Source organism: Anneissia japonica, unplaced genomic scaffold (assembly GCF_011630105.1).
Source record: "Anneissia japonica isolate Jap-2015-1 unplaced genomic scaffold, ASM1163010v1 scaffold287810_len224585_cov203, whole genome shotgun sequence".
Taxonomy (NCBI): Eukaryota; Metazoa; Echinodermata; class Crinoidea; order Comatulida; family Comatulidae; genus Anneissia; species Anneissia japonica.
Window position 1 is genome coordinate 148,882 of NW_022734652.1, and position 13,684 is coordinate 162,565.

General features: G+C 33.3%; 1 protein-coding gene across 1 annotated transcript in view; it reads left to right on the plus strand.

Moving 5' to 3' along the window:
• Positions 1–877: 877 nt before the first annotated feature.
• The window catches only part of LOC117116433 (gamma-aminobutyric acid type B receptor subunit 1-like), a 68,383-nt gene continuing 55,576 nt past the window's right edge, over positions 878–13,684 (plus strand). The window contains exons 1-2 of the mRNA XM_033260470.1: positions 878–937; positions 1,789–1,923. Coding sequence (XP_033116361.1) covers positions 878–937; positions 1,789–1,923 — 195 coding nt within the window. The remainder of the gene's footprint in view (positions 938–1,788; positions 1,924–13,684) is intronic.

Consider the following 13,684-nt stretch of genomic DNA (forward strand, 5'->3'; position numbering starts at 1 on the left):
CAGGCCTAATTCTGTGGCACTTTGGCGTTGGTCCGACGAGTGCGATTGATGCAAAGTTTTCGAGCCTGCTAGAATGGCCTTGGTCCTCTGGGGTGCGGAACCCTTCAGGTGTGGTAACAATCTCCATTATGCCCCTCCCGATAATAATTATAATGTATAAAATTATTATGTATTATTATAATGATAATAATTGAAATGTATAAAACAACACTTGTAACATTCCAAATTTTCAAGATAACGGTAATACGAACCGCTGTTTATTGACGTAGACACAGATGCTTAAATTAGTAGTTCACCCTCTCTTTTACTCTAGCATTGATGAAACTATATCAATGCAGGAACTACTCAAAGGGAAATCCAATAGGAAGAAATTTCATTTGTGGAACAAGCAAGTACCCCCGTTTGGCGATGCCACGATGAGGTGTGTGACCATAAGCATTACCGTGTATAAGACGAGGCTTAAAATAGCAAATTACAAACAAAAAACAGGTTCACGTTCTTCAAAAGATCATTTCAAATGTAGCATGTCATTTTTTATGTTTCAACATTGCTGTCTGTTGTAGCACATTGATGGCTTTAGTTAAATATGCTTCATGTCAGTAAGATTATCATAGGAGTGATGTTTTGCCCCACCTGCCGTGGTTATCGTACTGAATAGTCAGTACGTCTCAAAATACTTGTGAAAAAGAGCAAGTGATTTGCAAGTGATTCGGGTGGGAATTGAACCCATGACCATCAAGATAACTAGCCTGGCACCATAACCACTAGACTACCGAGTTTGCGCTTAGTGGCTAGTGTTGGATCCGATCCCCAAGTAGCAGCAGGTACTGCAAATGCTAAAGTATTTAGGGACGTACTGAGTACTCGGTACAATAACATGTCAGGTGGTGCAAAACATCACTCCTATATTTTCCTGATGCAAACTCACATAGAAATAGTAAGATTCTTTTTACTAATTATTAGGAATTTGATTATCTATTTACAGAAAGCTTATCTTATTTCAAGTTGTACTATAAATAGTAAATGCCATTAGTTTGTTACGTGACTCTGCCATTTTTAATGCAACTCTTTACTGAATTGAAATATTGATAATACTGAAACCGTCTCTATTTCATAATCTTTCGTAACTGTACCAGTATTTTGTAACCAGCTCTATTTTTTGTCATTGTATAGTTTTGCATATGCTGTACAATATTTTGAATTTTTTTTTATTTAGTTTCTGTGAAATTTTGCTAAAAGAGTATAGTATTATACAAATACTCTTCTTACAAAGAAAAATAAAGCTGACAAAACAAAGTGACATAGAGGAGAAAAATAACTCAATTGGCTGGACAGGATTGCCAAAAAGCGAACTAAATTGATTTTTAGTGGCTCTACGATCCCAGTGAGAGCATTATGATAAAGTCAAGTAAATATAATTCTAAGGTACAGAGCTCCTGCCTGCTTCATGTCCACTTGTCAGTTTTTATATTAAATACGATTCACTCTATTTGTTTCTTATATAATTTAAAAGAAACTGATTATAATTCATTTCATTTCAACTTCATTTCAGACTCAATCTACCATATCAAACTGTAAATAATTTACAAAAATAATAATGTTACTTTTTTTCTATTGTTTTTTATTTTAGTGTGTAGTAAATTGTTTAAATATCTAATAACAGACATAATGATTATCTGCTTATTTGATGTTAAAAAATTAAATTTTACAAAAATACAAAAATTATGACCTATAAGTTTAATTTTAAAAAAACAAAAAAATTTGAATATTTTGTTTTATTTCTTACAGTGCAATCCAGGCATTGGTACAAATATATTTTACAAACTGCTGTATGACAAGCCGCAGATGATCATGTTGTTATCAGGGTGTAGCAGTGTATCTACACCAGTTGCTGAGGCAGCCAGACTTTGGAATCTCATTGTTGTAAGTATATGTACTCATTCAACTGCATTATTTTTCAAACTAAATTGTTTATTTGAATAAATGCCCTGCTTTGAATAGACCCCCCCCCCTGAATGGGGGTGGGGGTGGCGTCTATGAATAAATAATACAATGAAGGCACTTGTAAGCATTTCTTTATAATGCAATATTTTCAAAATTTTTGACACGGGCGGAAGTGATAATGTAATAAATTTTTCTATTTGCCCTAAGGCATACATTTTGAAAATTAGCATATCTGAGTTGTGTATATAGTAGTAGTCTGTAGTAAATATTACTCGTGTATCGTATGTGTAATTTTAATTGATGTTGATAACTCATTTATAATCACCTTTCTTCAAAAAGCCTTTTTTGATACTTACCGTAATATGACTTCTTCTATATGAACAATTAAATTTGTTGCTTGATTTTCTAGATACAAACCACCTGCTTTACTGTGAGCATGAAACCATTTTCTATAGTGTAGGCCTATATTGTGTCTTATGTAAGATCTTAATATCATGAAAAATTATATTTTGAGTATAACATTTTGTCATCACAAACTGTTTCAAACAGAATCTGTCTCTAACCTTTTTTTATTTGTTATGGTAGGCTAAATTTCAGATTTGCAAATTTGGCTGCACATGCAAATGTGCAGCCAAATGGCTAGTACTATGTACAAATTACAATGGTACATTATTTTGTAGAATAATATCTGAAACTTAAGACTAGAGAAATTGATGAATGTTGAAGAAAGTGAGGAGTTAAAACAGAAAAAGTAACAGATAATTTCGAAAAGAATGAGAAAGAACTTAGATATCACGGAATACTGAGATCAGTAAACGATCTAGAAAATATGTAGGCTTAATATAGGGAAGCCTTTAGTTGTCAAAACTATTAAAATTGAGAATAAAATTTGGTTACCCTCCTCTGAACACCTTCAACTACATGTAAATTTGACAAGACTTAAATTTGATTTGGAAGAAAGACCATAGAGGTAAGCAGATAACACTCAAGAATTCTGCAAACAACATTGGCTTTATATGCTTAAAGCATGTTTAGCATTAAGATTACTTGAAAAACAGTGTCTTAAGAGCCATACAGTACTGGATTTACTTTTGGCACAACTGCTTTAAATTAAGCATTCCAAGATAAATTTAAAGTAAAAAATAACACCTTAGGTCTTTCCTGTCAGTGACTTTGAACAAATCATTGTCATTGACAGAATAAAAAAGAACTTAATCGGATACTGTAAAATGTTAATTTGGTGCCAGACACTCAATGCTTTGTACAATGGTCATATACGGTCATTCGTTGGCTGTGTCGTTACAAATCCAACTTCGCTCCCTGTCAGCATTAAACGACGCGATGCTGTCAGCTGATTGTCAATGGCTGTCTGCATGGATCGTCAGTAAAAACGATCTGTTGTGTGTGCATCATGGCGTTGCGTTCTACATCGAATCGCGATGACCATCAGGCACAGTGAGGCCCGGCTTACGAAAATTGTCATTTACTGTAGGTAGTGATTGAAGTTCCAAAGTTCAGAACAAACAAAAGTTTGATTGATTTTTTTGCTAGTATTTTGTCATTTAAAGGTATGAATCTGAATAATACAGTAACAGCTAAACATTGGGCTAATGTGGCATTGGATGAAATTTTATCATACTAATGAGAGTGGTTCAGTTAATAGTCAAAAGTACACTGAGCAATAATATCATTTTGTACCATACCTTAGTGCACCATTTGGAAGAAACATTCTTTCCAAATATTATGGAATATTTAATTTTTTTAAATAATAATAAATATATCTATGTTAAAGTTTACTTATATGCCATCCTGAAAAAAATAATTGTTTCCTGTTCACCAGGTGGGGAAAAAATATTAAGTAGGGAGGGATCGATACGTAATTTTAATCTAAATGATATTTGATTTTTACATACTTTAACTCACTCTGTTGTCTAGTTCAGTTTGTATGTTGAAATAATAAGTATATAAAACAAGCAATAAAACAAATTTTGTAGACAAACTATGTATATATCAAGTCTAATTGTATTTTTTATAATTACGCTACAAACTTGTTACAGTATGCATGAGTTGTGTAAATTGTTATAGGCTACCCACGCTTATGTGCAAAATAGAAGTAATTTGAATTTGCATTTGAAGTTGTGTCGGTACCCTATAGCCTCTAGCTCTCTACACAAAACCTTGTAGTATAACCTTGTTCCGACGGTGTAAGTTACTCACGGTTATCGAACAAGCGCTTGTTATGAGGCTCACCCCAGCAATATGAAAGAGATCACCTGCTTGAAAACAATTGTGCTTCAATCCGCAAGCTAAGTCCGACAAATCACCGGATTGGGAAGGCTCTCATATGAAGGAACGTCAGGCCACTCCGCTGATTAATTGGCTTACCACATGTTGATTGTAATAACATCTGTAGCTTGACCACAGTCTCGTTTTCGCGACAATTCTAGGCCTAGTTGATTCATAATATCAACCAAAGCATCTTTGAAATTACCTTTTTGAGTTGTTTTTGACTTTAGAATTGTCAAAGGGAATCCAAATAAAACATTACAGGATAAATTTCTATTACCGTTCGTTTAAACTTTATATCAATTTTCATGGGAAATCCACAAATTCTTTGGTAGTTTGTTTGCTGTGTCTAAAGATACGGCTGTAAGAAATACGGCGAACGTGGGTGAGATACATGATTCTGAGATTACAACTAATTACGGTAGCCTTATTTAGCCACTACAATTCATTCACTCTAACAAGAACAACGTACTCATACATGTAGTAACTCGGTTTAACTGCTGCCAAAAATCTCCTAAGTGAGCACGCCTATAGGCTAGGTGAGTAAAGAAATCAGAGGGTCTGTTAGTTCGCTTTTACAGAATGCTCTACCAAGCAAAGATGAAACTATTGGATGTTACATATTTATCGATATATTGTTTATCGATAGTTTGGGATGGCCTACCCAAGCAGGCATAGCCCAGGTAGGCCCTCATCATTGAATTCAGCCTAGCCTAGGCCTAATGTAATTTCTGTTTCGTCATCTTCGTTTTATTGAAACATGACCATGAGATCAACAGAAATTACTTTAATCTTCAACCTTTTTATATCAGTCTATAAGCGCTGTAACTATCCGTTAACTCTCATGTAGACATACGATGGAATTTGATAAGACCATGACTGGATTTCTTATTAGTTTGCATCGGATAGTAGTGATCGTCAAAACATAGCTAGTTGAGTCCTCCTATCCTTTGACAATTTGTACCAAAATTACCATAATTTAAATGATTTAATTAATAGAATTTGATGAGACCATGACTGGATTTCTTATTTACTTGCATCGGATAGTAGTGATCGTCAGAACATAGCTAGTTGAATCCTCCTATCCCTTGACAATTTGTACCAAAATTACCATAATTTAAATGATTTAATTCCCAAAGCAAAGTTAGTTAAAATTAAAATTGACATCCTGAGAGTTAAAGAAAGAAGAAAACATAATTACAGTAACTAAGTAAATTCTTTGAAGTACAAAAGTGTGAATAATTCAATTCAATTAATTTATTCGATCAATAACAGACATAAAATTCCAAGAGGAACAAGGACGAAAAAAGAGGAATGGAAAGACATTAAAAACTATAAAAAGGTCTTGAGAACATTGTTTTTAAAAATATGACTAAGAGTAAGAGACTAAAATGATTATTATAGTCATATAATATAATTATATTATTAAAGCTTAAATATAATTTTGTTAAAAACATTAAATAAAATGAAATACATGTTGTAAAGTAAAAGCCACACAATGATTGAAATGGCATTTGATAGAAGAGAGGTGTCAAAAATGCAAGGCTCCATATTGGTAACATGATTCTGTGTTTTAGTAAAATTATATCTTTTTTAAATGAAGAAAAGTATTATATAGCATCACTCAGTATCAAGGTATGGCGTAAATCCATCTCGTATGTCAAAGCCATTTCTGAAATTGATTCTAAGAAACTAAGAATTGAAATGGAAAGAAGATACTTTTAATCACACACTTTAAATGAAAGAAAAAAAAGAAACTCCAATTTATGACTGCTCCCTTAAGATCATTTTCTGTGTATATTTAATAAATGGCACTTGAATGGCAAAGAATGATAAATAGATCTGTTTGTCTCTATAGCTAATTTGTTATTCAAAAATTCCACTCTACTTATTTTCAGTTTGCTTGTCATGTTTTTTAATTTATTTATAAATATATAGAAGTCTTTATCAATCTGTGCAACCTAAATAATAATAAGATTGAAATTCGTAATCGACAAATTTTAGGTGATGTGCAGGATCCGATAGTTTTTATCAGTGAGAAAATTTTGAAGTGTCAAAAATGGCCTGAAACGTATTTTAAATTGGTCAAAAGGTGATCTTGACAATTTAAAAATAAACGGCACATGAATTTGACCCTTGATATGAAGTATACTTGTGTTAGCGTTCTAAAACCTCTGCCGCCCTTTGGCGGAGGTCGATTTATGATGAATCATAGAATTTCACAAAGATTGAAAGGAAAAAATGAGGGGGTGAGAAAAAAAACATTCATTTTGACAATGATCAAAATGAAAATGGAAGGCACAATTATGAAATAAAATTGTCTCAGCTATAATATACTGAAACTTGGGAGATGATCGATCAAGGATAAGCGTTACCGTATACGCTCAAATGAGTATAATAATTCGTCATAAATAAAAATTCAGTATTTTCAATTTAGATGGAAATATGGTGACGTCACAATGTCTGATCAGCCATAATGATCTATAAAATCATATCTACAACTCAAGTACTTTCAGAATATGTAATAAAAATAGGGGGTCATCATGCATCCTAAGGAACTATAACTGATTAAAATTAGGCATGATTTTGGCATCTTTTCACTGTATGTCGACACAAACGTGCGCATGGATTTGTATGTTTGATACGCACATACAGAATTGTTATTGGCCCTAAAATCATTGAAAAGAATGGAAATTTGTGAATATAGTGTCAGAAACCCAAATATGTAAAAAAAACCGTACATGCTATGCATGTGAAATGTGCGCGTTGAACGAAAAAGTAAAAAAAATTAGAAATGCTCAAAATGGCCTGAAACTTGCTCTAATTTAGTCAAAAAGTGATTTTGAGCATTTTAAAATTTTAACCCACGCATATGGGCATGCTATGATGTGCGCGCAGACGTTGATGAGTACGGTACAAAAAGTTGACCCTCATTTGAAGTACACTTGTGTCAAGTTTAATTGAAAAATACCTCTTGGTAAGGAATTTATGATCAATCATAACATTTCACAAGATGGCGCGTCGATGACGTCACACAAAAAGTCACCTGCACAACTTCAGATGTAGATCTATCTGCTAGGCCAAAAAACAAGGATAGAACATGTGCCGTTTTTTGAGAATAGCCGCGAAAAAAAAAAATGGGAGAAAGAAAAAAAAGGAGGAATAAATACCGTACTCGCGCGATTATACGCCCCGTTTGAATAAGCAACCCTCTCGAATAACCGCCCCTCATAACATGAAAATTTCCTTAAGCACCCCGTTTGAATAAGTGACCCCTTCTAATTCGAATAAGCACCCCTCAAAAGATTTGCTTTTTAGCAAGTCAATAATCCTGGGACTGTGGTTGTTGACATGATTTGAGCTGTAGACTGGAAACTCATTCTGCTTCGGTCAATATCAAAATGAGGATATTTCTTTTTGACAGATGAGAGCTCTGATCCCTGGACAGACAGTATACAGTAGTTCCAACTCTTTTTACATATTTGTCTATGCCTAGTCCTACTCCTCTTTTTCTTTTTCCGACCTTTAGCACATTCTCATCTGAGTTTTCAAGAAAAAATACAATGATCCTACCATCCTGCTAATCTCAATCGGCTGATGGCCAACAAGCTAACCACTACCCACCACCACTAATTGCATCTGCAATGCTTTTATGTAAATATTCACGCATTCTTGTCATGAGCCATGTTATCTGGACGATTATCTTTTCTGGATGATTATCTTTTCTAACCACCATTCATAATGTCCTTATATAATCTTTTTTCATTCAAAAAGTGTCTCTTGAATTTAATAATTTCCCATTAAAACCCCTCGATTTTCATTTATTTCCATAAGCGACCCCTCAATTTCCACTGTTTTCATAAGCGCCCCGTTTGAATAAGCGCCCCTCAGAAAGTGCAACAAATATTTTAAGCGCCCGGGCGCTTATTTGCATGAGTATGTTAAATAAATAAAGAAGAAAAATTATAAGAACAACTTTAGGTGATACGCTAGCGTATCACCTAATAAAACAAAGTATGATACGATACAATAATACTTTATTACAATTTGATCTTATACAGCACAAATCGAAGTTGAACATTAAAAATTACCATATAAGAATCTACAGAAAATAAAATCTCGATTACAATTAAAAAAAGAGGGACAACAGGGGAAAGTGGAGGACAACCAAACAGATACAAGAACATTAATAGGAATAAAAAACACTAAAAGCAATTGAGGTTAAAACAACCGGTTAAAACAAAGCATCAGAGACAGGCAAACATCTGAATAAATCACAATAAAAATCATTAAAATTTATAACTATTATAATTATTAACATTAAATTTATTAATTAATTTTTTTTTCATTACAATAATTAAATATATTACAATAATTATCATTAAAATCTATAAATATTCTAATTATTATTAACATAGTAGAAATAGTCAATTGATATTTTGTTGGCTTTATGGACTAGTCATTTGATAATTTTTTTCCCAGTTTATTTCCACAACATGGTAGGCCTATAATTATTGTATTTTTCTCTAGTTTTACTAATATTGTATTATTTAGCTGACAAGGGAGATCTCTGCCTCGAAATAAGTTGTGGTCCGCAATTTTACTAGGTGGAATTACATTGCATTAACAACCTTGCAATATTCTATAGTAAGAAAGTGCAATATTAAATGGAATTATGTATTTTCAAGGTTTTCTTGATTTATTTGTATTCTGTTTTAATGTTAATTAAAGCTCACATATTTTGCACTATAGATATTTAGAATTACAGTATTATTCTTATTATTGGTTTTTTTTGTTCATGGCATATTTGTTATACATAGGCCTATATATTTATATTTTGTCATTTTATAGAGGGGCCCTGAAAATGGCCTTCGGGTTCAGCAAGACCAGACAACAGGAAGAGTCACCCTCAAATAAAGTTTGTTATCTGCCAAATATGTTTAATGTTTATACAATTTAAGTTTACAAGTGCATTGTGATAGGAAACCTTATGAGTTGAAAGAGGGAAATCAGTGAAGCATAGTCAAGTTGAATAAAACGTCATATTTTTCATCAAATGAAAATCTAATTTGTATGATCGAGGATGATCTTGTTTGTCTTATACACTCATCTAAAGTTGTCAACAACTTAAATATTTGTACCTCTTTCACAGTGGCACAGTTACGACTAACGCTAAAATTGCACACAGAATTTACCGATTGGAGCAAAAATGCTGAGCATTTTTTTTTTCATTGAATGAAACCATTATTTTGATCTTAAGTTAATGAGGAATATGGGACACATTTAGTTGGAACTATACTCCATTATCTATTCTGGTAAAACTAATTACTTTAATGTAGATATTAACTCATCAAATTGTAATAGGAAGTATGAATATTAATTCTTTCTCAGATATTTTTTTCTACATTCTGAGAAGTCTGTTGAAAGTACACTTCCCTGTTTTTTTTTTGAGTGTAGCATGTTATGAACATTCAAGTAGGTTTTTCAACCCAAATCTTTTCTAAATTATTTAGATTGATTTTGGAAGTGAGAAAGAAAAGTTTCATCATTCAATCTGATGAGGTTAATCTACTTAATGATTCTAAAGTAAAATTAGTTCCCTGTATAAATCTTAACCCTTTCCAGTCTGCCTCATTACCATTGCCTGAGGCTGTACCAAAGCTGGGAAATTACATCATGTACACTAAATGTCGGGTTTTTACTGGGTGCAGGCATTTTATTTGGTCTAAATACAGGAGGCCCTCTATAGAAATATTCCTACATCACACTAAAAAAATCCTATAGAGGGCAGCCTAGCTATAAAATAATTATCATGAAAGCTATACAGGGCATACATATGACGCCCCTCGTTGTAAAGTATGGTCGAAGAGGGCGTCGTCGCGACACCATACAACTGGAAAGGATTAATACAAGTATCCTTTACATTGGTCTGGTTCACACTAAAGTGTTCAGATCCTGATAGAAGCTAACCGTTAACCTAACTGATCACAGCGTGTGTGAGAATGCCTGATTGCAATCTTGATAGACCAATCGGGATTGGTTATCTTGATTGCAATGCTAATGGTTAGCAATTTGACCTTGTTCTTTTAAACCGCCAATAAGGTGTTAGCATTTCCCAGCATTACGACAATATTTCGTGTCTAAATTCGATAAAACGGCAGTGAAGGTCGCCAAAAACCACTAAATTTGGTCATTTTTCAACTTTTTTTTGTAATAACTTCGCAAATACTTCATCGAATTTTTTTGGGAAAAGATAAAACTGATTGGAATTTAAAAATAATTACAACAATTACAAATTTATAAGTGTAATGTTAACACCTTTATCGGACTTTTGATTTTTATCAAACCCACTTGTGTATTTTTTCAGCGTAAAAACAGTGAAATCTGCCGAAATATCCCAGCTGTCTTTAACATAAATCCCTCTACAGACGAAAGTTGTGGGCCGATTTCTTTTGAGAAAAGTCCATTCGAAAGGCCTTTTTGTTCTCTAATTGTATTCTAAATATAAGATTGATCGGTTGAGTAGTTTTATCAGACCAATCAGATTTATGAAAATCATCCAAAACTCCTCCCCATATGCTTAAGCATTACAAGCATATGGCAGTCTGACGCTCACGTGGATGCAGAGCTTGAAATATACTCTGGAAAAACAGATAAAATGACTAAATTATCCTTATTTTTAAACACTAAAGTTATGATCATAGGCAAAAGAAAAGGATAGAGATTCAAATGATGTAAATTATATGCAGTAAAAATATATAGATTTTTAGTACGAGCAGTATATAAATGTCAGTTTTTGTAAAACACCCCATTTTTTCAAGCGGTTCACTGGTTTGAGATGGACGGTTCCATTTTCTTATGTGTACATGACTATGTACATGTGAGTGGTGAAGACTGTAAAGCAGGGTAGAATATGTCTTCTTTTGAGGGTAAAAATAAAACTGTTTTGTATCTACCAAAGATTTTTACTCAAGAAATGTGATACTGAATGGTATTTAGATAATTATGTATGTTGTTTAGAATAAAAATTGAAAGTCCATATGAAAATGTTATAGCATTTAATTTGTAGTTGTGAAACCCCCTAAATTACAAATGAACTGTTCCAAATCCGTTACGCGCTTGACTGATCACCCACAGTGTACTGTTAGCCCATAAGGAAGCTACCTTGAGGTCGAATTCAGGGAATAAAATTGCACTGCTAGCAAAATATTGTCGTAATGTGTGTCTTTTTCCTGTTACTTCTTCCTGTTATAAATCAACAAAAATTGACAATGTTTTGGCCGTCCTTGCATATATAGTATATTTTATTGTTCATATGTATTCAGTCCTGTTTTTTTAATTCCTAAAGTATGGGCCTAAAGATTTTAATTGAATGAGAGAAGAAGGGCCTCTGTTTCCTTGACCAATGCCCTTGCTTCAGCAAACAAAGGCTTACATGGGTGCAATTTTCAACTGGTCATCAACCATGTTTAACCACTTCTGTAGACTTTGAAGCATGGTATTAAAAAATTAACGATTTAACTGTTAATTATTTAAACCATGCTAAAATCTATTGCAAACTTTAGAAGAATAAGTGGTAAAATTGGAAGAATGTCCATGGATATCTATGAAACAACGAATACAACACAGGCTGCAAAGGACGTAGGACATTTAGTTAGTAGTTTGTTTTCACTGCAATGTGTAGAAAATACTGACCGATCATTTTCTGGTTAAAATTATGTCATCATTTTGAGTTATCTAGATCAATAATTCCACGTCTGAACTTAAAGCTGACCTTGGAAATATCTATCGTAATAATGCCAACTGTAATGGTTAGCGATTGTGTGTGAACATAGCCGATGTGAAATTCTGCTGCATTAACGCATAAAATATGGAGTGTGTGCTTCTTTTTGTATTTTGATTAAAAAACCTACTATGTAAGAATCTCATTTCTTTAATGGCTTGGAAATATTCCATTCTAGATAATATACACAAAAAACAAATTAATCAATGAAGTGGCATGTCGTCATGTAAAAACAAGTTGCTGAAACAGGCATGTGCAATTGATGAGTAGAGTCTTTACTTTAGTCATGTTTTTTTGCTCACCAAATTTTTACTGACGCCAGTTTTTTATGATTAAAATTTTAGAAGTCAGCATGGACACTTGGTGCCAGTTGCGGTCAAGAGAATCCCTCTGCATGCAGGAAGAATTCAAAAATTATTTTAAAACAAATTATCATGCATAGTATGCATGCATAATACAATTTTGTTTGCCTTGACAATGGTCTTTACCTATCCAAATTGAAAGATTATTGTCGTGCCTCTCTTTTCCCTGCTGGCTAGCCACTGTTCCACATCCGTGGGTGCATCACTGATCACATGCCCAAGTAAACTTAACTCATAAAGCCATGGCCAGCAGTATGAAGTTGGGCTTTGTGGAGACAACGATTTGAACCTTTCCAATCATTCTCTTCATTTGTGTCCTTGAATAAGACACTTTAATAAATCACCTTATTCTTTCAATATATTCATTTTTGTTAATACTGCAAACACTTTCATTACTCTTTTACTGTTTTTTATTGTCTCACTTGCAAGTTGTGAAAGTAAATCCGGTTGGAGGAATGATGGGATGCGTTAGAAGCTAAAGATACTGAGTGACCGCTCACCAATCCACGCATTCCTCCACGCTTAAATACGGCACAAGCGCAAGTTATTATATTGGGCATTTTTGAAGATTTTTAGATAATTAGGGTACGTTCCGGTATTTTGTGGAGTCTAACATAGAATAAATCCAGAAACGGCCATTTCCAGATCTAGTTCTAACGGGTGTTAAATGCCTGCTGATATCCGCTGATAGTCCAACTCTGCAAATTAATAGCTTGGTTCACGTCGAACTTTTATCTAGATATACATCCACTTAACTAGTTAAAAGTTCGACGTGAACCACTCAATTATAGCTAGTTAAAGGAATTAAGTCACTTAAGTTAAGTGACTTAACTTTACTAGAATAACGGTAAATTAACTTGCTTAACGGTAAAGTCGGCTCGGATTACAAGGACACGAATATGTAACGTAGGCATCTAAACCAGCTTTGTTGTATTGTACCACCATTATCATCTTCTGGCTGGCAACAACGTACTTCAACAATGCTAACAACAGCATCGAAGTAGTCTCATTAGTCTGGTTTTCAGAAATAATTTGTAATATTTTGGGTTCTTAATAATAAAATCAGATTTGTTGTATTTATTTATTGACAATTCAATCTTTTCTATTTCTGCTATAATAGTCGCTATTAATTCAATTTCAACGAACTACCACCAACGCCGGTTGTTAAAATGAGCACACATGTTTACGATGACGAAATAAAAAAGTGTGTGGAAGTCAGCAACTTATTTGACACCGTGAAGCTAGATTTTCGCGAAGTGCATGTAAACAATTGAGCGATCTAAAAACTACAAAACAGGACAGAAAGGTC